Below are 22006 nucleotides of genomic sequence, written 5' to 3'. Positions count from 1 at the left end.
TTAATATCCTGAAGATTAAGCACTGCTTGGAGTGGCACTGTATAAGCTCACTTGCATTTAAATGTGTCAGCCATTAATGTATCTTTCAGTAGCACCATCTAATTTAGAGGTTTGGTGTGATTATAGTACCAGATCCCTTAATCTGTCAGCCCAAGCACTGGTTTTCATGTTGCTGTGACATGTCTTGCTGGCGAGAAGTCACTATAATCTACACCTTGTGTTACAGGATCAGCGTGAACACCCTGATAAATGGCCGTGGTCGTGTTTTCCAGCGCAATGCTGGCAGCAGGCTGTGTAAGCAGTGGAAGTGCTGCTATTAATTGGTGGTGCAGGAGAAAAATACTGCCTGGACCTATATCTGATAAGGTGTTGAGCATGGTGAGTGCCTTGGCACCTGACTGTCTACAGGCTTTGTGCTTCATTGCCAGCTCAAGCCTGTATGGTTGCCAGCTTCGGGCAGCGTGCAGACACGCAGCAGTCCCGGCATCAGCGGCAGATCGGGGCTTTCCCAGAGCACGACTGGCGTTTATTCGGACATCGTAAAGAGTGCGACCATTTAAGGCCTGATGACATCAAGGAAAAAAAAACCATGAAGCAGCTGGTACTTTTTCCACCTAGTTCAGATATGTGCGTTTTCTCGGTGGTTTGCTGCTGGAATGGGTCTGACAACGCACCCAGCAGCCGTGAGCAGTTCTCGCCCAAGAGCCGACCTGTGCTGAGCAGCCGCTGGGGCATCCCACCCTGCCGGGTAAGCTAGAATTCTTCTGAATTTCAGAAGATGTACGGGCACTATAGCCGTGTTCAAGGGGAGGTGTAGCACCCTCGCACGCCGGATTACCCCGGGCGGGTGGAAAAGGGTGTTTCGGGTTATCTTAATGACACGCTCTGGGCTCCTGCTGCACCCGCAGGCGGGCGGGTGCGCATGCGCACTCCGCGCCCTGTCACGGCTGGCGCATGCGCCTTCCCGGACGGTCACTGGGCTCTCCCGCGCATGCGCAGTGCGCGCGAAGCCGGAGCGGCGGCGGCAGCAGCGAAGGCGGGCTGCGGTGGGGGGGAAATGGCGGCCGCGGTGCTGGCGGCGCCGGAGGGCGGCTCTGCCGTGATGCCGGCGGGGAACGCGGCTGCTTGTGCACCACCAGCTGGTCCCTCAGGCCCAGGTTCTTGGAGCCGCTCTTTGGACCGAGCCTTAGAAGAAGCGGCGACCAGCGGTACCCTCAGTTTGAGCGGCAGGAAGCTCCGTGACTACCCGCGAGCCAGCGCCGCCAACCACGACCTCAGCGACACCACCCAGGCCGGTGAGAGATGCGGCGTTGAGGGGGGCGAGACAACGGGGAAAGGGGGTAGGGGAAACGCCTTACTCTGCCCTCGCAAGCGCCTCAGGGCTGGGGGTAGCCGGTGTGGCGGGACCAGGCGACTCCCTCTCAGAGAGGACTTGAGGGGGCCGGCTGTCCTCGTTGCGGGGGGGAAGACAGCCAGCCCCCCGCTAAGAGTGAGGCTGAGGTGACCAATTTGCTGTCTCTTCAATAAATTGACGCTGGGTGCATGAGGAGGAGAAATTTCCTCAGTGGATGTTTGGGGGGGGGTCCCCGCCATTTCTCTTCGTGTGTGTGGGGGTGTAGAGGGGGGTTCCCCCCCACCGGCGGCGGTGCTCGGCGTATTTCTCCAGTTGGGCCGTTTCTGCTTCACGCTTTCACCTCCTCCCTTCGCTCTCCGCCCTTCCTCTCCTCGGCTGAGAGGCAGGATGGAGGAGCTGTTGCAGGGTACTCCTCCTTCCTCTGCCCGTCGTGGGTCTGGCCGATGAGATCTCTCGATTTGTTGGGGTTTGTTCTTCCTCATCTCTAATCTAGAGGTGTTTCCCTTGTTGGAGGCTGTTTAAAAAGAGTTACGAGGCTCTTCACGGTACTGCTGCTTACTGATGTGGTTTTAGCCAGGCATGTTCTTGTTCGGACGTATGTATATGTGAGGGTGTGTGTATATACACATATATGCACACCCTCGCCATCTCTCATCTCCTGCTGTTGACAGGGGAAACCAGCTTTCCAAGAAGGGCTGTCAGGTGTGCATACACTAAAGACAACTGTTTCTTGTGCTCTTATGCTCCTATTATTGCTATTTCTGACAGCCATAAGCAGGATATGAAAGGTGCTGTGAACAGAATCATGACTCTCTTGTTGTTTTCTCCTGTATTATATGGATAAAAATATTAAGGATTTTAAAGAAATACTTTACAAGGTACAGTAAGCAACAGCGCTGGTTTTGCCTCTGCTCTTCAAATTTATAGGAGTAGACTAAAAATATATGCTTTCCCTATAAGCACCTTGATCATAAGCAAAAACACATTTGCAGAGTATGTTTACGTGTTAGTGTGTTGAATAGAGAGATGAGACTTGGGAAACGATGAGCGTTTGTGCAGGATGTAGAAGTTTTCTTAATGCATTATATAGAACAAATCTAGTTTATGTTTATTTTGATTGTCTAGTTGTGTAAGTGAAGTAAAAGTGGTCTTAAAAGGTGTCAGCATGCCATTTGTTTGTAGCTTTGATTACTTCCTATGTAGTTGTTTAGGTTTTCTAGTGGTTTGTGTTGAATTGTAGCTTAGAAGCTTAGAAATAAACTCCAGACATCACTTTTTGAAAGTTAGCATGTTTGTTAATGTGTTGATAACACTGTCAGTTAAGTAATTCAAAATGGAATCTCCTTTAAAATTGTCTGACTTCATACTCTGTCCTGTAACATCCTGTTTATGCAAAAAATCTGTCACTCATAAAAAAAAAAAAAGCCACCCAAAACCAAAACACCCAAGCAAACGTGGAGACAACTGTGGTTTGACTTGAACACATCTACAAATAGAAAATGCTTCTTGTTGGGGTATAAAATTTTTTTTGTTCAAACGGTTTTCTACAAATGGAGTTGCACAATGAATGCGTAGTGGGCTAATCTATAAGCAAAAGCAGCATACACGTTTGTGAGGGACTTGGGTTTTTTGTTTATAATACTATTCACTTACTGTACTCTTAAACAATTTGTGGGAATTCTTGTTTCCACCAAGGTTCCCATCTATTGTGATGAATATTTGCATTGTAGTTGTTCAAGAAGCATTAAATGCTAATAAGCAGCAGTGCATACCATACACTTTTGTGCATTTATCATCACAATGAACCTTAGAAAAAAGCTAGAACTGTTCTTAAGTTGTAAGAAGCAAAGCTTATTGAGGAGACACATTCTGTTTATATTCTCTGTTTTGAAGGCTGCTGTGAATAACTTCATCTTGTGCCTTTTTCAGTGCAGTCTGTTCTATAACTTTTTTGTTTTGAATAAGGCTGGGCAGTGGAGAAAAATCCATGCAAGTGTTTCTGACCCCCAGTTTTTGGCTGAGCGCTCAGCTACAAATTTAATCCACTTCTTTCTCCACATCAATTTCTTTCTTGTGTAACTTCCAATTCTTTTGTATGGGAGTAGCCACAAATAATATGGTATAGTGTATATTGTATGTTAGGTGTTATAAACACTTAAAATAAACACTTTAAAAAAAAAACCTAGACTGTAGACTCTGAGTGCCTTCCCACATGCTGTGCTGCAGAGACTCAGAGCACATCAGGTGGGGCGCGTATGTATGGAGTTTCATAAAAATCATTGGAATTACTCCCAAACTATAAAACTGAAGACAAAACAATGTGTATGCAAATCTTACTCCTTTTTATAGGCCAGAATAGATACCTCTAGCGTGGATCACATTATACTGGTATAGCTCATTCCTGTTCTTGTAGTAATAAAAATAACTGCATGTCACTGTAACTGCATCGATGCTGAAGAGGTGGGAATGAGTCACATCCCTCATTAATGTAACTACACTGCTGGAAAACCAGCACCTAGCGTAGCCGTAAGCCTTAACAGAATCACTGGCCTTGCCTGGAAGCTGTTGTTAACGCAGATGAACTAGCAAAGCGGGTCAGTAGGAACAGGGCGTTAGAGATTAGATGCTAGATCAAGTTTAGTTGGGTGCTCTGTGCAGATCTTGAGGTTGATGATGAGTGAGGGGAGAATCCCTTTAAGTAGATGTCAGCCACAGAGCACGTTTTCAAACAAATCAATGGGAAGATCACATTTCTTTGGATCTTGTATGGGTTCAGAGTTGACAGTAATACTAACCCTGGTGCTCAAGCTGTAATAGCTTCTAGGTACAATTCTTAACCCGCTCACTAAACAATCATCAGAGCTGTTTCTGGCAGGTCTAACTTAACTTTGGATAAATATTTGATAAACAAATCATAGAATCATAGAATATCTCAAGTTGGAAGGGACCCACAAGGATCATCAAGTCCAACTCCCTCCTCAGAGGACTACCTAAAACTAAACCATGTGACCAGATCAGGTTTGCTGCATTTTTATTCTGGAAGTTAATGTAATATAATAGTACGTTAAGCATCGGTGGAAAAATTAAGTTCCTCATTAATAATTTGCCTCAATTACTAAACTTTTCACTGGGAAGTGAATTCTCTAGTAATGTCAGAGCCTCAGCTGCTTCTGGGCACTGCTGTCTTCCAGATGGTGAAGACCCACAGAACTTTTTAAACCAAGATCAGTGCTTACGGTTGTTCTCAGAACTGAGCAGGTAACTTCAGCAGGCATTGGAGTAATAGGGAGTTTCTGGTTAGTTTGTACTTTGTCTGGAATTAAGATCTCATAATATAAAATCAAATTGAAGATGGGATGGTCTATGCTTGAGAGCTTTGGAATGGATTAGGGGGAAGGTAGCTCCCCACAGTGTGTGATGCAGTAGTCCATCTAATGTTCTTGTACATGTGGGATGGCTCATGTACAAGAAATGCACTGTAATAATAACTTAGGTACTGAAAGAGGAGGAGGCAGCTGTCCTTTATGCTCATTCCTTACAACTTAATCTTAATTTTAGGAAGTGACTCAAGCTTAGAAAACTCATTGATGATGAAGAATGAGCAAGCTTCTTCATTAACAAAGCAAGGATGTGCTTTTTTTCTTTCATACTCTTTCATTGAACCTGCATTATCTATCCCCATTTTATCTGGGTTGAATTACAACCCATTTGTTCATTCACCGCTTGTTCTCGACCAGGGAATAGGATAAGGAAGGGCTATAAACCATCTGAGTTAAATATGAAAGGAAGCACAGTTGCATTTTGCCAGTGTTAATGTAGATTCTGATGTCATTATTTGATGGTTTTCCCAGTGGCCCAAAGCATACATTGAGCAGAAAAGTTATTTGTCAAACCCTCCATGACAGCTGTAATTGCCTAAACCACTCACTGTCTCCATTTTTAAAGGAGAAGATGGGAATATGTGGGCTTATGCAATAAAAGAAATGGCTGTTGTATGGAAATCAACTAGTGAGTATTTACATGCAGAGTACTATGTCTTGTTTCTGGAATATATTAATAATGAAAAAGGTTAGCAAGACTCTGAAAAGGAAGAAAAACGTTGTCTGCTACTACCTTTTGAATGACTTTGCCAATAAGGTATCTCTATAGTTTTGTTCGTAGCAGTTCTCCATAGAAATGGTAAAATATGACCATAGTGTCAATGAAATTTCTATATGCTAAGTGCTTGCATGCATTTAGAAGGATTACAGTGACTATATGAGTGTTCTGCAGTAAGGGTTCTCACTGGTATTTTTCTTTCCTGCCAAAAATGTAGTTGGTATTACCTGTTGAAATGTAAAACAGCTTGAGAAGTACAATATGGCTCATACAGCAGTGGCCGTATTTCACAAACATTTGTTCTTAAAGCCACAGCAGCAGAATCTAAACAATCCTAAAATTAAATATTTGTTTGAAAACAAAAACCTCTTTGGGCTACTGTATCTTGAATGTAATGTTGTTATGATCCTTCAGATAACTTGGAAGGAAGTCGGCTTGTTCTTTGTTCAAATTGCAGGCTGTTTGTCAGAAGAGTTTACAGTGTTGGCACTTAGATTATCTAAAGTTTCAATATTAAAAATCAAAACCTAACATCTCATTAGGGTAGTTCAGAGTCTTGTGCTCAGACTTGTATACTTGCTTCTACCCTTATCAAAACCCAAACAGAACTACACTGTCCAGAGGTTCTAGCAGCTGTAGGGGCAAGAAGGAGGGAGGATGACAATCTTTCCCCAAACCTCAGATAGTAATCTAGCTAGTTGCATTCAGTTCCATTTTTTTTGCCTCCTACTTCTGTCAGTCCTGTTATAATTCGACTATTGCTCCCTCTTGTTTTCTTTCTTGTTATGTTTCTGTTATTAAAAAGTCTGGATCTCATGTGTGTTCTGTCATAAATACTGGCAATTCTTACTCTAGGCTAATGGAATTAGCTGAAAGTGGTGCTTTGGTAAGTTACTAAATTGAGGTCAGTTCTCTTGCTTTTTTTGTTACCCTCAAAATGTGGAGAGCAGTTGACTGTCATAGTTTATAGTTTGTTTTTGTTGAGTGGGTCGTGTTGGGCTCTGATGGAGAGCTGAGGCCTGCAGTAATGCTCAAAGGCTCTTGGCACACAGGCAGTCTTTTTGCCTGATGTTTTATAGCAACCGGGAAAGTGGAGTCTGAGCTTGTAGTTTCTAAGCCTTGTTGCAATAAAAGTAATACTTGACATTTGGAATGCCTTTGTTTAGCGAGTTGATCTTTTAAAACAAAATAAAAAGTCCCACAATCAAACTTTTACTACCAGTAAACTCTTCTAAGTGGTGTTCAGGATTGCATGTGTTTCTAGTTAGTTCCCTAGTAGTCTTCCACTTCCCTGCCTCCATTGTGATCAGACTTTTTTTTTAGTACTGTCTTGTCTGCAAGACAACTCTTAGTTATATTTTTGGAGCTGACTATGTAAAAAGTGAACAGGAGAGGGATTGATAGGTGAATATATTGAGTCCTGCAGTCACACAAAGGACAAATTAGTTTAGGAAAAAGGAAATGTCTTTGTTTTCTCTCACGGTGTTTCCAGCCCTCTTCTCCTGTGGCTGTACCTGTGCTTGGAGGTAGCAAATTTATATTCTTATGTACTCCCTAAAGTCAGTCGTAAATGCACAGCCTGATGTGATCTGAGTTCTATGTTGATGCCAAAAGGGGAAGTTCTGTTTTCACTTCCTGCTGCACAGTCAACACCAGCAGTCCTTACTGCCTTCCAGCAAGCTGTTTCATATTTATCTGGCTGAAAACTCAGCCAGTAACTAGTGTGCAGTTGGATCAAATCCTTGGACATCTCGCTACATTTTCACGTGTGCCTGAGTGCCAGCGAACAGGAAGGGTGGAAAGACCATAGGGGGTGATGAGAATGAGAGGGCCTGTTTTGGCAGATATGTAAGCTTAAATTGACGAGCGTCGATTGTGAAATCACACCATAACTCTATTTTGTAACCTTTTACCACTGACTTCTTGTAAATTTGCTAATTGTTTTTTTGTAAAAGAATGTGCTAGCCTTTGAGTCAGTGGGCCTAGGAACTCTTTTCTTTTAGAGCATGGGCTCATAGAGCTGAATGCATTCAGTGAAACTCTACTGCTGACGGATTTGGATCTCATGCTTTCATTTGGCAAAATACATTATTTTATGCAAGTAATTTTAAACTGATGGTTTAGGTTTAGCTTTAGACTGCAGTAGGCATAATTATTTTCTTCAGTAGAAGAACCAGCAGTAAAGAATTAGTTACAACAAACACTGCAAATTATATAGCGTGTGTCAAAAATAAAATTACATGGTAGCTAACAAAAACGCTATAACTCAATTCAAGGGCTTTTCTCTCTTTAGTAACTAATCAGGCTTGGATCCCATGGTTTCTGATGTTAGCCAAACAGCTTGAATGAATTGCAGTTGTGTATTTAGCTGAAGTCATGGGCTATGCAGTATGCTTTCTTCTTTATCTGCTATCTCCACCTCTCCAAAGTGGAGGGGTGAAAACCCATTCGTGTTAAAAGCTTCTTGGCGGTTAGACTTTGTCAATGCATTAGAGTTAAAATACTGCTTTAGTTCTCTGAATTATAGATATTTAGAGAAGATGCAAAGGGTAATACATTGTGGTCTTTTCTTCATAGGATTGTTTTGCCTGAGTTAGTACTTCTGTATATATGCAGGAAGAGGGCTTTATTTTTCACTTTGAAGTCCCCCAAACTGTCCCCATAGTCCTTTACTTCAGCCTCACTTACGATTCCACACTACAAACCACTGCTTTTACTGACAGAGCCCAGAAGTCTCTTTAGAGTGAGGAGAGTCTTTGTGCTTTTCCAGCTGGTAATGTTACTGACTTGAAAGTTAAAGTATTTGTGTCATAGTCTTCTTTAAATGTAGTTCAAGCACTCCAAAATGAGGATATGCCTAAAAAAACCCACTTGCTGTGCAGCCCAGGTGTTGGCTGCTGGAACGTATCGTTTTTAACCTCTGTGCAGAGGGCAGTGGGATTAGCGAGCATCTATTCAATTATTTTCCCCCATTGTTCAATGACCCATGTGAATTTTAGTCTCTTTATTCTGCTTATTGTTGAAACTTAGCTCTGAATACGGAAATATGTGACTGTTGCCTTGAGCTTCTGGGTAGCGCTCCCTACTATTGAAAAGGTTTCAAACACTGTTTTTTGTGTAATCTCTGAAGTGAGGCAAGGTGATGTTACTGCATTTTACATATATGAAGCTTGGGATTGTATAAAGTTTGAAAGCATTTGCTGATTTGGGGTACCATATTCAAAACACTTAGTGCCTGAACTTTTAGGCAACTCAGCTATTAGAGGTTAATTTTTAAATTTTTTTAAAGTGCAGTTCTTATTAACTTCAGATGCCTTGGTGACTCCTCAGGAGTACTGGAAATCAAGCCCAACATCTAGAAAAACAGAAATATGTGATTAATTACTACCTTTGGAAAAATCAGTTTAAAAGATTTGCTTAGTATTATGAAGGTAATATATGGCACTGACAGGATGCTAATCCATTTTTCCAGAGCAGCATTCACCACATTTCAGATTAGCCGTCCCTTTTTCTTTCTGTAATTCCATGCTTTGTTCCCGAATGGTTTTTCAATATCAGTCTCTTGCATAAGACAGTTACTGTGATCAGTCCTGATTCTACAGTAATTTCGTCTTGTTTGAAGAAATCTACTTGAACAGAAAAATCTTGAAGAGGAACGAAAAGTAGTATGTGGTTGTTAATTAAAGACCCGTGGACAGTAGATACGCACAGGAAATGAGCAATTAAAGTTACTTGGGCATCTTTGATTAGAGACTATACTGTCTGTGTGCTTGATTTTGCAGTCTTACATAAGTTTTAACTGAGTTTTCTCTGTACAAAATATCAGTGCCCTTTTCAGATTACTTTTCTAGCGCTAAATTCTAAATTCAGGCTGAATTTCAGTCAGAGATTCAGGCTGAATTCCTGTCTTCAGTCATGTGGAATCATGCTGGCATCCACGTGACTCATCAGCACAGTTCAAACTTTTACGTCCATCGGGTCTCTCTTACCTGAGCCAATGAGACAGCAGTAGGTTGTCATTCCCTGGGACCTGTTTGTACAGTGGGATGCTCTGCCTCTGAGTTGTGTAGATGGTTGAGAGCAGAGCAGTGATGGGATGTGCAGGTCTTGGGTTCTGTACTTGGTACTGGAGGGGATTGTGCTCTAGCAGGTTGGGGTTCCTCTGTGTGTTCATCTCACAGGTCTTATCCCCAGCAATACATTGTTATCTCGTTTCTGTCTCTTCAGCCCTCATTTTTTTTTTTACATGTCCTTCATCGCAGCTTCCGTGTCTTAACCTTTTCTTCTTTCATTGTTAATCTTGCCCTATCTCAAATGCCTCTATGACTGCCAACTCCAGTCTTCTCATCCAAGTTGTTAGCACGATCAAAAGAGGAACAATCGGTATCTTAACGTTTGGTAGAAAATTACTGTTAAATCCAAGGAGAACATTAATTGTAGGGTGCTGATGAGACAAGTAGTGATTTAAACCTACTTAATTCATTATTTCTGTTATATATGGCCATATATGTTACCTCTTAGTTCAGTCATAGCCCAAGGCTTTTACTGGTCTTTGAGTTGATGTCATACACGCAGTTCTCTAGGAGTAAGAGAGTCATTGAGCACAATAATAGCAGGACAATTAGGTGCTTGTCATTACATTGACTCCAAGCTCAGCTGTGGAACAAATGTTTTTGTAGAGGGCCACGACTGAATGTGGTTATGAGCCATAAAATATCTGCTACTTCCTTTTATTCTGCTGACTTGCCAAGGGGTGGGTAGATTTGTGCTTAGCAGGGTAAAAAAATTATCTTTGGAACCCATCTATGCTAAAACAGCAGATTGATCATTTAAGCTGTAATTGTGTCGCAAAATATTCAAGTGTTATATACTGCATGACTCTGTTCTGCTGCTGTGCAAATCGTATCCTGTCATTCAGGGATAGCTATATGTCAGAAGATTGTTATAATTACTGTTAGAAGTTATAGTGTAAGAAGGAAAGCCTAGAAGCTTCACTGTTGATACCCTTCACTGAGGATTAAATGCTAGCTTTTCATTCTGAGTGGGGTGAAGGAAATTTTCATGGAGAATACTACACCCCCCCCCATAGCTGATACTGTTCAGTCTGTCTTGTAGTTCCTGTTCTCCTTGAAAACACATTTTTTTTTAAATCAGCTTTTCGAACTGAATTTTCTATTTAAAGGTGCTGTCATCATTTATCGTGAGACAATGTTTAACTGCAAATTTCTTACTATGATCAACATAACATTTTTTGTATTTTTTTGGTTTTAAGATACTCACAATTTTTATCCCTGCTGGTTTTTAATTTTCCCTGAAGGGAAAAAAGCATTAACTTGTAATTCAGAATAAGAGGTGGGAGAATTTGTTTTATTTTGTTAGTGCCCAAATGCACAACAACTATTCAAAATCTTCCTGAAGTATTACATCCTTCTTTCTCTTGGCTAATTGACGTGGTGAATGTTACTGACCATAAAGAGATTTATTCTGAGTTTGCGTAGAGTAAGGAGGAGGCTAGTTTTATATTCAAAAACATTCTTTTTACAATCTCTTACTGTTTACCTAAAGATTTATTTATATTACCAGAAATATACTTTTAAGAGTATTAATGTGTTTGTTAAAAAAAAAGCAAGCCACAAACAAACTTTAAGATGAAGATAAAGCCATAGTTTCTCTCTGACTTGGCTTGTTATAATTTGAAGAATTAACTTTTTCCCAGGGCTGTGCTTTAAGATATGAAGAATGTGAGGGGTGACAAACACACACTCTATAGGCTAAATTTGTTGAAAGAGCTTTTTTAAATGCTTTGGTATTTTATTTCCATGACAGTTGATTTGAAACTATATTACTACATTATGTAGTCTCATAAAATTGCCTGTTGTGCAGGGATGACATACTTAGGAGGAACTGGGGATGTTAACAGTTGTGAAGCTGGAGACATCCTTTTTGATAAGCAAAAATAGTTTGTGGTGTTGTGGAGATCTTGATTCATAAAACAGATTCAGCCTACCTCTGACAGGTAGCAACTTCCCTGATGAGAAAGAAGATTAATGAACAAGAGTTTAATACGTGTGTGTGCATATTAATTTGTAAATGTAACTTTAATTTTTCTTCACACCTCTAGCATCAGTATAATTTCACTGTAATAAACTTTGTTTCACTCCAGCTGTTCAAGAGCTTTCTTCATGTTACTTTCCACGTGACAACTTTTCCACGTAGCTCTTGTGACAGAAGAGTCATTCCTGCTGTATTGTTGGTGTTAACTTTTTCAGGGGATGTCAAACTCCAGTGGCAAATTTTCATTTACCAAATTTTTAATCAGTTTATGGCATCTTGTCATACGATCGCTGCCACTCTTACTGTCTTACTCAGCATCAGTGAAATGCAGTACTCTGTATTTCTTTTATGTAGCATTACTTGTCACAATTAAATAGCTGTTTCTTCTTTGTCTGTAGTTGCAGTTTAATAGAGATGGTGAAATTCTTGTTTGTAAAGAATATTAAATATTATCATGTGACATATTTGAAAATAAAACCATATTAGTTTGTATATTTTATGATGAGACTTTTCACAAGTTTCTCATTCTTGCTTTATAGTAGCCTGAAGAGTTTTATTTTACTTCTGTTAGGAGTATAGATGCATTTCTGTGCTTCTAGTGATCTCAGGATAGATTTTCTTCATCATCTTGTACTTACAGTAACGAGATCAATATTACTTTCAGGGCAAGAGAAATATTCAGTACTGTCACTATTGTTAGCGCTTTATCATCATTTTTCTTTTTGTATAAACTTCAAATATCCTGCTTGACTCACATTTTCCTACCGCTTCTGCTTTCTTTTTGCTGATCACTTCCATATTTATACTAAAGCTAAATTAATCCTTTAATGCTGTGCCATTTCTATAATGTCTTTTAAAAATTGTGTATCAGGGCCAATTACTTTTCAACGTATAACCCTTCCATTTTGCTGTGTATGATTCATTGGCGTATTCTTTGCTGTTCAGCGAAAATGAAATTTGTAATTTCAGAACTCTTAAACTATCCAGTACCTTTGCTGCATCAAAGCCCTTCTCTCCTCACTCCTCTCTGCAGACTTTTGAAAGTTGTTAAAGTTGAATTATTTCCATTAAGTCTCTTGATTTAAAATCCGGGGAGTGATTGTTGAAGTGAGACTGTTTTCTGTGGTTTGGAGTTGGATTTGTTTGGGACTTTTTTGCAGTACTGAAACTACTAGTTTATCTGCTTTTTCATCTAAGTTGAAGACTGTTGACCCTCTTTTTACCCAAGCCTGTTACCCTAGAGAGGTTTGGGGAAAGATAAATGGATTGAATAAATATTAAATGTTTTTAATAATGCTCGTAATTTTTATAGGAAAAAATAATAGATGGATCCAGAGGTTTGCACGTGGATTTACAATCTGGCAATAGTTCTAGCTCTGTTTTCAAAGCTTTTTTTACGTCTTTTGCTTTAAAATGAATTGTTTTTAAGTCGATTTCTTTAGTTGGGTGATTCCTTTTGTACCTGAAGGAACTTTTATCTGGGGGGGGTGGGGGGAATGAGTTCGTGTACTGCACACTTCCCCTCACTGCTAACTTTGTGAAGCGCTCTTGTAAAATGAAACCCTGCTCTGCTGGAACACAGTCAAGTATTTCATAAGCAGCGGGCAGAAGGCAGCGTGTCATGTTGCTGAGGAGCTTTTATACATTTCCAGTCTTGTGCTTGCGTCCATGTGTTAGCATGTATGAAGCAGTTTCTCTGTAACTTTGAGATTTTTCCATTTGGACTTTTTACACATTTGCGAATGGACGATTTTTTAAATACTTTTTTTTTTTTTACTATATGTAGAGCTCTAAAAATACTAGCAGTTAAAATTGTCATTATGAAATGGAATAACGGAGATCTCTGAAAGTGGAATTCTCATCGTTGTTGCTGTGCAGTGTGGGCAGTCACCACGCAGCTTTTCTTCTGTGGCTCGGTGTTTGTCAAGAATTCTTCTAGCAAGGCAAAAAGCCTTTGTTCTCCTTTTTCTCCTGCTCCATGCAGTTTGTACTGAGCTGGTATAGACAGAGCTGTCACATGCACAAAACTGATGTTTCTCAGAAGGAGCTGGAGGGGTAGGGCCAACCAGCCAAAAACTTTCAAAGTGACTACTGCAGTTTGAGATTAATTTCCGTCGTGGCCTCTTAAGAGCAACGTCTACTGTTAAACCTTGACTTAAGCATTTTCCTGAACAGCGATGGGTTTGGTTTGGTTTTGAAAAAAAAAAATCTGTTTTCAGTTGTAGTCGGATCAGTTTGGATTTTGTTTTGTGTGTTTGCTGCCAAGGACTCGTGATGTTTATTTTTTTGTGAAAAGATGTATACAATTCACCTCAAATATTAACTTGAGAATGTAACAATCATTTTGATAGCCTTGCTACTAGTTTTTAGCAAGCTTAGCTTTTAAAAAAGTGAAGATGTATGAAATTGTGACCACCAGTTCTGTAGTCCTTGATCCCTGCTAATGTCTGTATGGTGTGTTTTTGACTGAAGGTGACTTTTATGGTTTCCAGATTCAAAATTTATTTCATATTATGAACATATGTTTTGGCAATTGCTGTCATTTATCTCCTCATTTGGCTGTTCTCTCTGTTTGATACGGGATATTTTCCATACATCTCCTATACTGTTGTTTTATTTCTTGACACTAAAATGGCTTGTACTGCACAGATGACTTGGTAGGACTCCAGCTCTTTCTCTAGAATTCTGGCAATAATTGTCCTATTGAAAATTGCAACGCTGCTTGTGTAAAGTGTAACAGACTTTTTTTGTTAGGGATGATGTCAGCATGAGAGATGGCCTCAAGGAGTCATTAGAAGAACATAGGACTTTTGACTGTTAGACTTTATTGACTTTTCTCCTCAATAAAATACCGTCCTGCTGAAGACAGATTAGTGTCTGCAGTGGTATGAGACATATTTGGTGACCTTACTGCGTAGTCTGATGAAGCTGTATCTAAGTGCCATAAATACGGAGGCACTCTATTAAGAGCTTCAGAGAAATGCAGTAGGAACAGGCATAAAATTTTATAGAAGTGCTTGCCTTTTTCTGAGAGTAATTGGCCTTTTTATGTGAAATTACTCACTTTGCTTTTTAGGACCTTTGAATTTTCAGTTCTGGTTTGAGCTGGTTTGTTTCTAATTCTCCACTTAAGACACTCTGAAATGTATTCCCAGCTAAAACATTTTTCTTTATGATCTGCCCATCTATTGATGACTTCAATGTATCATTCTACTTAAACTGTGGAAAAAAGGGAGTAAGGTAACATATATGAATTTTAACTGATTGGTGAAATATATAGGGAGAATATGCAAAAGTAATGTGATACTAGGTAAATTGTAGCTGTTACTATTATTATTGTTGTTATATTAATTGATATTTACATGTGAAAATACTTGTAGATGGAGAATTTTATGTACAATATTAAGATGAATTTAAGTCATTGCTAGAATTTATAAAATAGATGAATGGTGGAAACAAGAAGTCTTTGTTGATTGCAGTTTATGTTTCCAGCCCTCCTGACTAACCTGTTCCTGCCTTTATTCCATGCCAGGTCTCCTTCCCCAAGTTTAGTCACAAAGCTGTTGAAATTGCTGAATATATGAGATTTTTCACTGATACAGATGAAAGCCAGAGCAGAGCGTTAAGCAAAGTGACAGTAAAATACAATCTTCCTCGCTGATAGTCTCTTCAGGTAAAACTCCCCATAGCTATGAACAGATTGTTCAGGGTGGCTTAACAGCATAGTAGGTATACTTGGAGTGCCTAAACTGGTTGTGGGAGCACCAGCTTGGACAGCATAAATTCATTTAAAAGGCACTGTGCTTCCTTATAGGGGTTTTCTAGCCTGGCTTAGTGCTGCATTGGAGGTCTTGATACTCTTCTGTCAGCAGTGTCGTTACTTATCATTGCACACCGTCTGCATTATGTTTTATATTAACCTATGGTATTGCTTTATCCATGTTATCTGACCCTCCTTCTCTGAATAATTGAAACTTAACTATGGATTTTATGCTATACACTGTGGTATATAGCGTAGTATCTTAGAGCCTAGTCATGAAATGGAGGAAATAACATTTATCATATTTTTATTTTCCTGTCCTTTTTGTGAGGAGAAGTTGTATGTGCAGTATAGTTTCTTGGCAAGAGTCTTTTCTGCTTTATATAACTTCTAGTGTGTGCGGTACCTTATGCACATACTTCACGCTACAAGTTTTCCGTGTAAAAATGGAAAGGTGAGAGAAATGGAATTGAAGGAGATGACGATGTGTGTGAAGACCTTGAAGCTCTCTGAGTGCTTACTGGCTGGTCTCTGGACTGTGAGAAAAATGTGTTTCTTTAAAGTTAGAGAAGTAAGGAAATGAAAAGTTCCCATGTAGAACACACAGCCTTCTCTCCTCTCTTAGTGAGCAAATGCCTTCCCATTCCAACACTAGCTCAGCCCTCTGTTCTAGAGGTGGCAGCTTGCATTGTGTCCTGCACTGAAGTGTATTTTTGAATACCATGATGTGAGGACAAGTTTTATAATTACAATAGCAAGCTTTTTCAGTAAAAACAAAGTAAAAAATATGTATTATTAAGTGACTTGTCTTTTAGATTCAGCATTCCAACTCAAGCCTGCAAAAGAACGTCTTCAACTGAAGTTTAGTGAAGCTTGAGTATAGTTTTAGGAGACACAGCAGATTGAAGAAGTTGTGGCCCTTTGCCACGTTCATTCCTGTGTCTGTGCAGCAGTTCATCTCTCCTCCACCCTGTAAACCAGATCACTAAGAACAAGTTGCTGTAAGTTATGAAGTGACAACCAGGTTAGTTCTGCCCCTGTGAAAGTGAGAAGTTATACTTAAGTCTTGAGTGGTCAGTCGTCTTCAAGTCTTCAAGAGAAAGTGAAGAGATGTAAAAGAAAATGAGAAATTGTTTCCCGATTGGGGAAGAGAGCCCATAGAAGGGAGGTATGTCTTTCCTGAATAATGTGGGACAAGACCAGTTCAGGTCTATGGGAAGCAAAAATTCTGGAAAGCACTTTTGGTGGGAGTATGCCCTTTTACTGGTATTCATTCTCCATGATCCTGAGGGTGAGAACTGAGAAAAGCAGAGGTCTTAAATTAAAATAAAAACAGATGAGGAAGAAATACAGGAGGAGAGGTAAGTTTTGTGTTGTGTTTGCTGGGATTGAGGGTGTGAATCAAAGCAGCAAATCTGAAGCGTGTAATGATTCTATGCAGCAGTGTTGCAGCAAAACATTTACAAAACGAGCTTAGTCTCCTTTGTTTTAGCCAAGATGGTTGCTAAATGCTAGAAGAAAATAGAATGCTGAAGCAGTGAAGACTTTGATGTGATTCAGTTCCAAGTGGTGTCTGCTTAGAAAATCCTGATTAAAGATTTCCCTTCAAAAGTTGTTTTCTTTCTTCCCCCGTCTTTTTCTAAACCTTTTTGTAAAGGCGAGGCTTCAACTTGTTTGTCAATGTGCAGATAACAGCGACTTTAAGGAGCCTGTGCTGCCAAAGGAAGTCACTGCCCTTATGTATCCGCTAAAGATACAGTTCACGTAAGTCCTCCCCAAGTTAGCGTCAGGCAAAATGTGCAAGAGTACTTTAAATAACTTAAAAAATCATGTGAGCTAACTTGACTGTTTTTCTGCCTGATGTGAATTGGGAAATGCTCACACAAGCGTTGCAGAATCAGTAGCTCACAGCAAAGGGCTGGTGAGGAGTATCCTGTAGAGGTGGTAATTTTGTACCAGTACAGTAGGATCCCAGAGAGTGTATCTCCAAGGCTTTCAGATAACATTTTAAACTGTCGTGGTTAAACTAGTATAAAAGGCTAGGCATACAGCTTTCATGCTATGATTTGACTTTTTTCTTTTTTTTTTCTTTTTTTTTTTTTCTTTTTCTTTTTTAGTTTAAAGTCAACAAGGAGTAGGTTTGGGTCAAACCAAAATAACCTCCTTTAAACCAGGTTTATCAATGAAGGGGTGTATGCTGCCTTACCAGCTTTGTGAGTGTAGTCCAAAGGCTGTTGTCCTTGGAGATAAATACTGTATGTTTTGCACGAAAAAAAAACAGAGGGACCTGCAACGCAGCTGGCCGGTGAGGAACTGAACTTCCCCAATTTAACCAGACTTGGTGAGCTGGAGACTCTGGTTCATTTCCTCAGTGTCAGATCTCTTGCAACATTGCTTTCACTTATTTTAGTTTGTTTGGCTTTATGTTTTAGGGTTGTTTGAAAGAGAAGCATGATTATGCTGTTGGCTGGATGCCCAAGTTTAGTGAGGAAAGGGAATGAAATTGCTGGAAGAGAGAAGACTGGGGAGGGGGCTGGGGGCAGTGTGGTGGTATCTACCAGAAGCTGGAAGTAGAGCGCATGCAAAAACTTCTTTAACCCCAAACCCCACAGGAGGGGGTTATAATTAATCTTTATTTTCAAACACGGATAAGCAGTTCCACTTTGCATCGTGTCTGCTGTAGCAGTGCATGCTGGTGCAGTTTGTATTCTGTCTGTAGTCTGTCCCGTTGCTTACTGACCAGTCATAAGGCCCAGCTGTTAGGTCATCTGACTTCCTTCATCTGCCTCCCTTTTAAAGCCACTGAATTCCGCTCCCTGCTCATCTGAAAAGCGGTTGCATCTCATTCCTGAAGTGTTTGCTTTGCTCCACCATGTGCCATCCTTGACATACCATGCTGTGTACACAGGTACATATCTGTAATGAGCAAAACTTGGGAATAAATCCCTGATCACAACCCTGTATTTGCTACTCTGAAAAGAACTGTGTGTTTTATTAGAAGTGTGTGTGTTGAGGAACAAAAATGAATGCAGTTTCGTGGTTATTATTAACCAGCTAGTCCAAATCCCAGCTACTGCCAAAAGTCATGGTCCCTTTCTTCCCTACACATGCAGCCACACATTCTCATCCTCTCCGTTATATTGATGTTAGAGATTACACAACTGCAGCATGAACCAGATCATGCCTCAGAAGGGCTGAAAACTATTTGTGGCATTGTTTTTTTGCAGGATTTGTTCTCAGTAATGAGACCCAACTGGCTGTGTGGCTGCACAATCCGGAGTGCTGGCGCAAGGGAGGAGATGATAACACATGGCCAGTAAGAAATTGTTCCCTTCACTGGCTTAGAGTGGCTGACTGTGAAGCCAGGGTCTACTTTGAAAAATGAAGAAATAATACTTGACGTAACAGTTTGATTCATGTAGACTACTGATTTTCTTGCTCTAGAGCCAACTAGAGGAAGAGCAAGTGGAGTTGACGGAGTATTAGGAGTTCTTGGGTCTTTGCAGGGACTGGAGCTTGTCACTCTTGCCTGTTCTGCAGTAACCACACAAGAACAACTGTATAATGGTGTTCTATAGTTTCCACTGGTTTTTGGTTTGGGTTTTTTTTCATTTGTTTTTAATAAACAAGCAATGTTATTCCTTGCAAAAAGAAAATGAAATTATTTTCAGAGGAAGTGGCATTGTATTCCAAGTTGTTACTCTGATTAAAATATTTATTCTCTTCTTGCAGTACTCATGTGGTCTGTTCCTGTGAGAAAATCATGCTTTCATTGGGAATGTGCTTTCTTGTCAGAGGGCGTACAGCAGCTGACATTAAGTGCAGGACAGTAAAAACTGTGTTGTGTTTAGTCAGTGTTTTTTTGTGGTGACATCTGTGAGGTTTTCATTCATGTGTAAAAGAGAAAGCTAAACTACAGCAAATATGCATTAAAATCATGCGGAGAGAAAAAAGGGAGGGAGAATGGGAGTTGGTGCTTAGAATCTTGTTTTCCTCTTTGATCCCAGGTGTGACTGGATTTTCTTATTTAATATAATTAAAGGTCTTACAGATCTTTGTACAAAGATTTTTCTAGTCTTGACAGAGGATGGTCAATGTTGCAGAGACTAAGCTCAGTAAGAGAGTTGTACTTGAATAATTTCTTGGGTTTATGTGGTATGTTTTAATGGAGAAGAGTTGAAGGGGCAACTTACTGCTAAGAAAACCTACTACAGTTCAAGTCATTTGGAAGACAGATTCTGCAAAACTTCCATGTGTGACTGTTCTTAAGATGCTCCTGAGTTAAAAAACAAAAAAGCTAGCCAGGTTTCATTTGGTAATCTAGGTGTTGAAGGAAAAGGTAGATGCTTTGGACATAGTTCCCACTCACTAAAATTGCTTCAAGCAAGGGATTTGTCAGAGTTCTTGAGAGAAGTGAGGGGTTTTCTTGGTTTTTAAAACCTTTGGCAAGAAGCTTTGTTACTTGTATTGACTGTTCAATAGCCAGAGGAAATAGCGTATGTGAAACTTTGATCCACACGTCTGAAACTAGACAATGATTTGAAACAGGTTTTATAAAGGACAGTGTTAAGCAGCTTTGGTTAAAAGCATGCTACAAACCTTGTCTTTACCACACGAGGCAGGAAATCTAGAGGGCTGATTTCAGTGTGAAGTGTAATCTTACAATTTGTTTTGCATGTTATGCAGTATATTCTCAGGTTGGTGGTAAGCACCTCTGTGTTCCAGGCGTAGCACCGCCAAGTTGACATTTGGAAGAGACCACTAACCTTTGCCTTGCTTTCTGTAACTGCAGAAGTCATAGCCTGTTCATGTTGCAAAAACCAGCGGGTTGGAGATTCTTGGTTGCAAAATGTTAGTCCATGGAAATGGTTAAAACATGGTTTAATGCTGCTGGTACTGCTGCTAAGTAGGAATGTGGTCGTGCGTATCAGGAATGGATCTGCTGAGAATTGAAATGTGATAAGTATCAAGGATGGATTGTGTGTCTGAATCTAATTTTCCTTCATGAAATATTGGAAATCGAAACTAGAAATTGGAGGGATGTGTTTCATTACAGGGCTACAAAAATAATGTAGGTGAAAACAGTCTTCATTATGCCTGTTACTCAGGTATTCCAGCTTGGGCGATGGTGCTATCGCATTGGCAGTGTGTGTTACCTAATTAAAACAAAGAAGGAACAGCTTCATTTTGGTTCAGCAGATGTCACCTTCTTTAACCTTAACTTAATAGGTTTACAAGAAGTGTATCATAGATACATGGGGGAATAGCTGGGAAAAGTTCAAGTTTGACAGGACTGCCAGGGAGAAGGTGAGTCAGGAGATGACGTTTCTGAGGTTTGTTTTAAATTAGGGTATGACAAAAGTGGTAGTGTTATATCACAGCAGGCAGGAAGAGGTAAAATCAACCCTCCTGTGTCAGGAAATCCTCCAGGTGTGAAATGAAGCTCTAAGGATGCCAGCATTTTCAGTGCTTAGAAAGGAAAACATTCCCAGGTACTGAGTACAGAGAACAGCAGCATCAGAATTATATCACAGAGGTATTCTTTTACAATGATTTCTAGTTTTCTTGTGCAAGAAAAGTCAGTACAGTAATACCAGTAGCTCATCTGCTGGGGGCTATGCTTTCATTTTATTCATTTTCTTTAGTAGCTTTATGGGAATGTTTCCTAAAAATCAATAGGATCACAAGCATTGCTCTTCTCAGATTTTCATTTCAAGTTCTGAAATGTTTGGGAGGTGAAACAAATCAATTCATAAAATTGGGATCAATATGCATGAATTTATTTGGCTAAGAGAATGAATGACGAACAAAAAGTGGAGTTGAGGTTTCTATAACAACGTGCTTCAAATGCATTTGGAAATGTAAGTAATCGTTCTAATAGATTCTAAATGTCATAATTGAGCAATCAAATGGCGTCACATTCCTCAAAAGATCTGTTCAGTGACGTTATCTGAAAGATGCCTGTAACCTAAGCAGTTAATTTCCAGGGATCAGCCTGACTCTTTCAGAGCAGTAGCTGGAAATGAGTTGTTCAGGTGAGCTGCTTTCTGTATCTGTGAGATTACATCACCTACTTCAGTGTTTTATGAGAAGCTGGTTGTTGTGGTTTTGTTGTTATCGTTGTGAAACTGTGGAGTTTGCTTCTGGTCTTTAAGTTGTGTATGTGGGGGGAAAAAAAAAGTCTGTTTACACAGTTGCAGATTTTGAACATATTTCTTCTTGAACAGCTGTACTTTGTCCTCTTACAGCAGTTCACTCAGCCTTTTTCCTTCTGTCTCTATAGTGGTTGTCAGCCTCCTGGTCATTGATTGGCTTATCTGATTATTTATATGAAAATACATTTTTGTCTGTAAGCTGCAAGCTAATATATCATATTTGTCTGGTATAAAAGGAAAACTGTGAGTGTGCTTTTAAGTTACAGCACATGCTGCATAGTTTTAGGGAAAACGGAACATTTTCTTGACCTTCAGATGAAGTCATCCTCGTTGAGGGCAGTGTATAGCAGCCAGTGTCACCATCAGGATTCAAATCAATTCACAGATACCAGTATTGTTGCATCACTGCAGCACATTCATGGCTGATGTCACCCAGCTGCAACTGGGTTGTTATAGAAGACATCATGGGTGGGAGCCCATAGTTTACAACTGCTGACATAATGTCACAATCTCTCTTACATTAGCGTTTTGCCAGCGGGTGTTATGGTGGTTGCTGACTTTTGGTTTTGAACAGACGGCCAAAAA

At 40.0% G+C, this 22006-nt stretch overlaps 2 protein-coding genes across 10 annotated transcripts in view; both read left to right on the top strand.

Annotated features, from left to right (window-relative positions):
* The window catches only part of RPL35A (ribosomal protein L35a), a 130757-nt gene that overhangs the window by 34659 nt on the left and 74092 nt on the right, over nucleotides 1-22006 (top strand). The gene's annotated exons all lie outside the window — the stretch shown is intronic.
* LRCH3 (leucine rich repeats and calponin homology domain containing 3) overlaps nucleotides 1019-22006 on the top strand; it is a 65818-nt gene continuing 44830 nt past the window's right edge. For all 9 annotated transcript variants that reach the window (XM_068405959.1, XM_068405956.1, XM_068405953.1 and 6 more), the window contains exon 1: nucleotides 1019-1295. In XM_068405959.1, the coding sequence (XP_068262060.1) occupies nucleotides 1058-1295 (238 nt within the window). In that variant the 5' untranslated portion in view covers nucleotides 1019-1057. The remainder of the gene's footprint in view (nucleotides 1296-22006) is intronic.

The sequence above is a fragment of the Nyctibius grandis genome, chromosome 8, assembly GCF_013368605.1.
Source record: "Nyctibius grandis isolate bNycGra1 chromosome 8, bNycGra1.pri, whole genome shotgun sequence".
NCBI lineage: Eukaryota > Metazoa > Chordata > Aves > Nyctibiiformes > Nyctibiidae > Nyctibius > Nyctibius grandis.
This window is presented reverse-complemented; position numbering and strand designations above follow the sequence as displayed.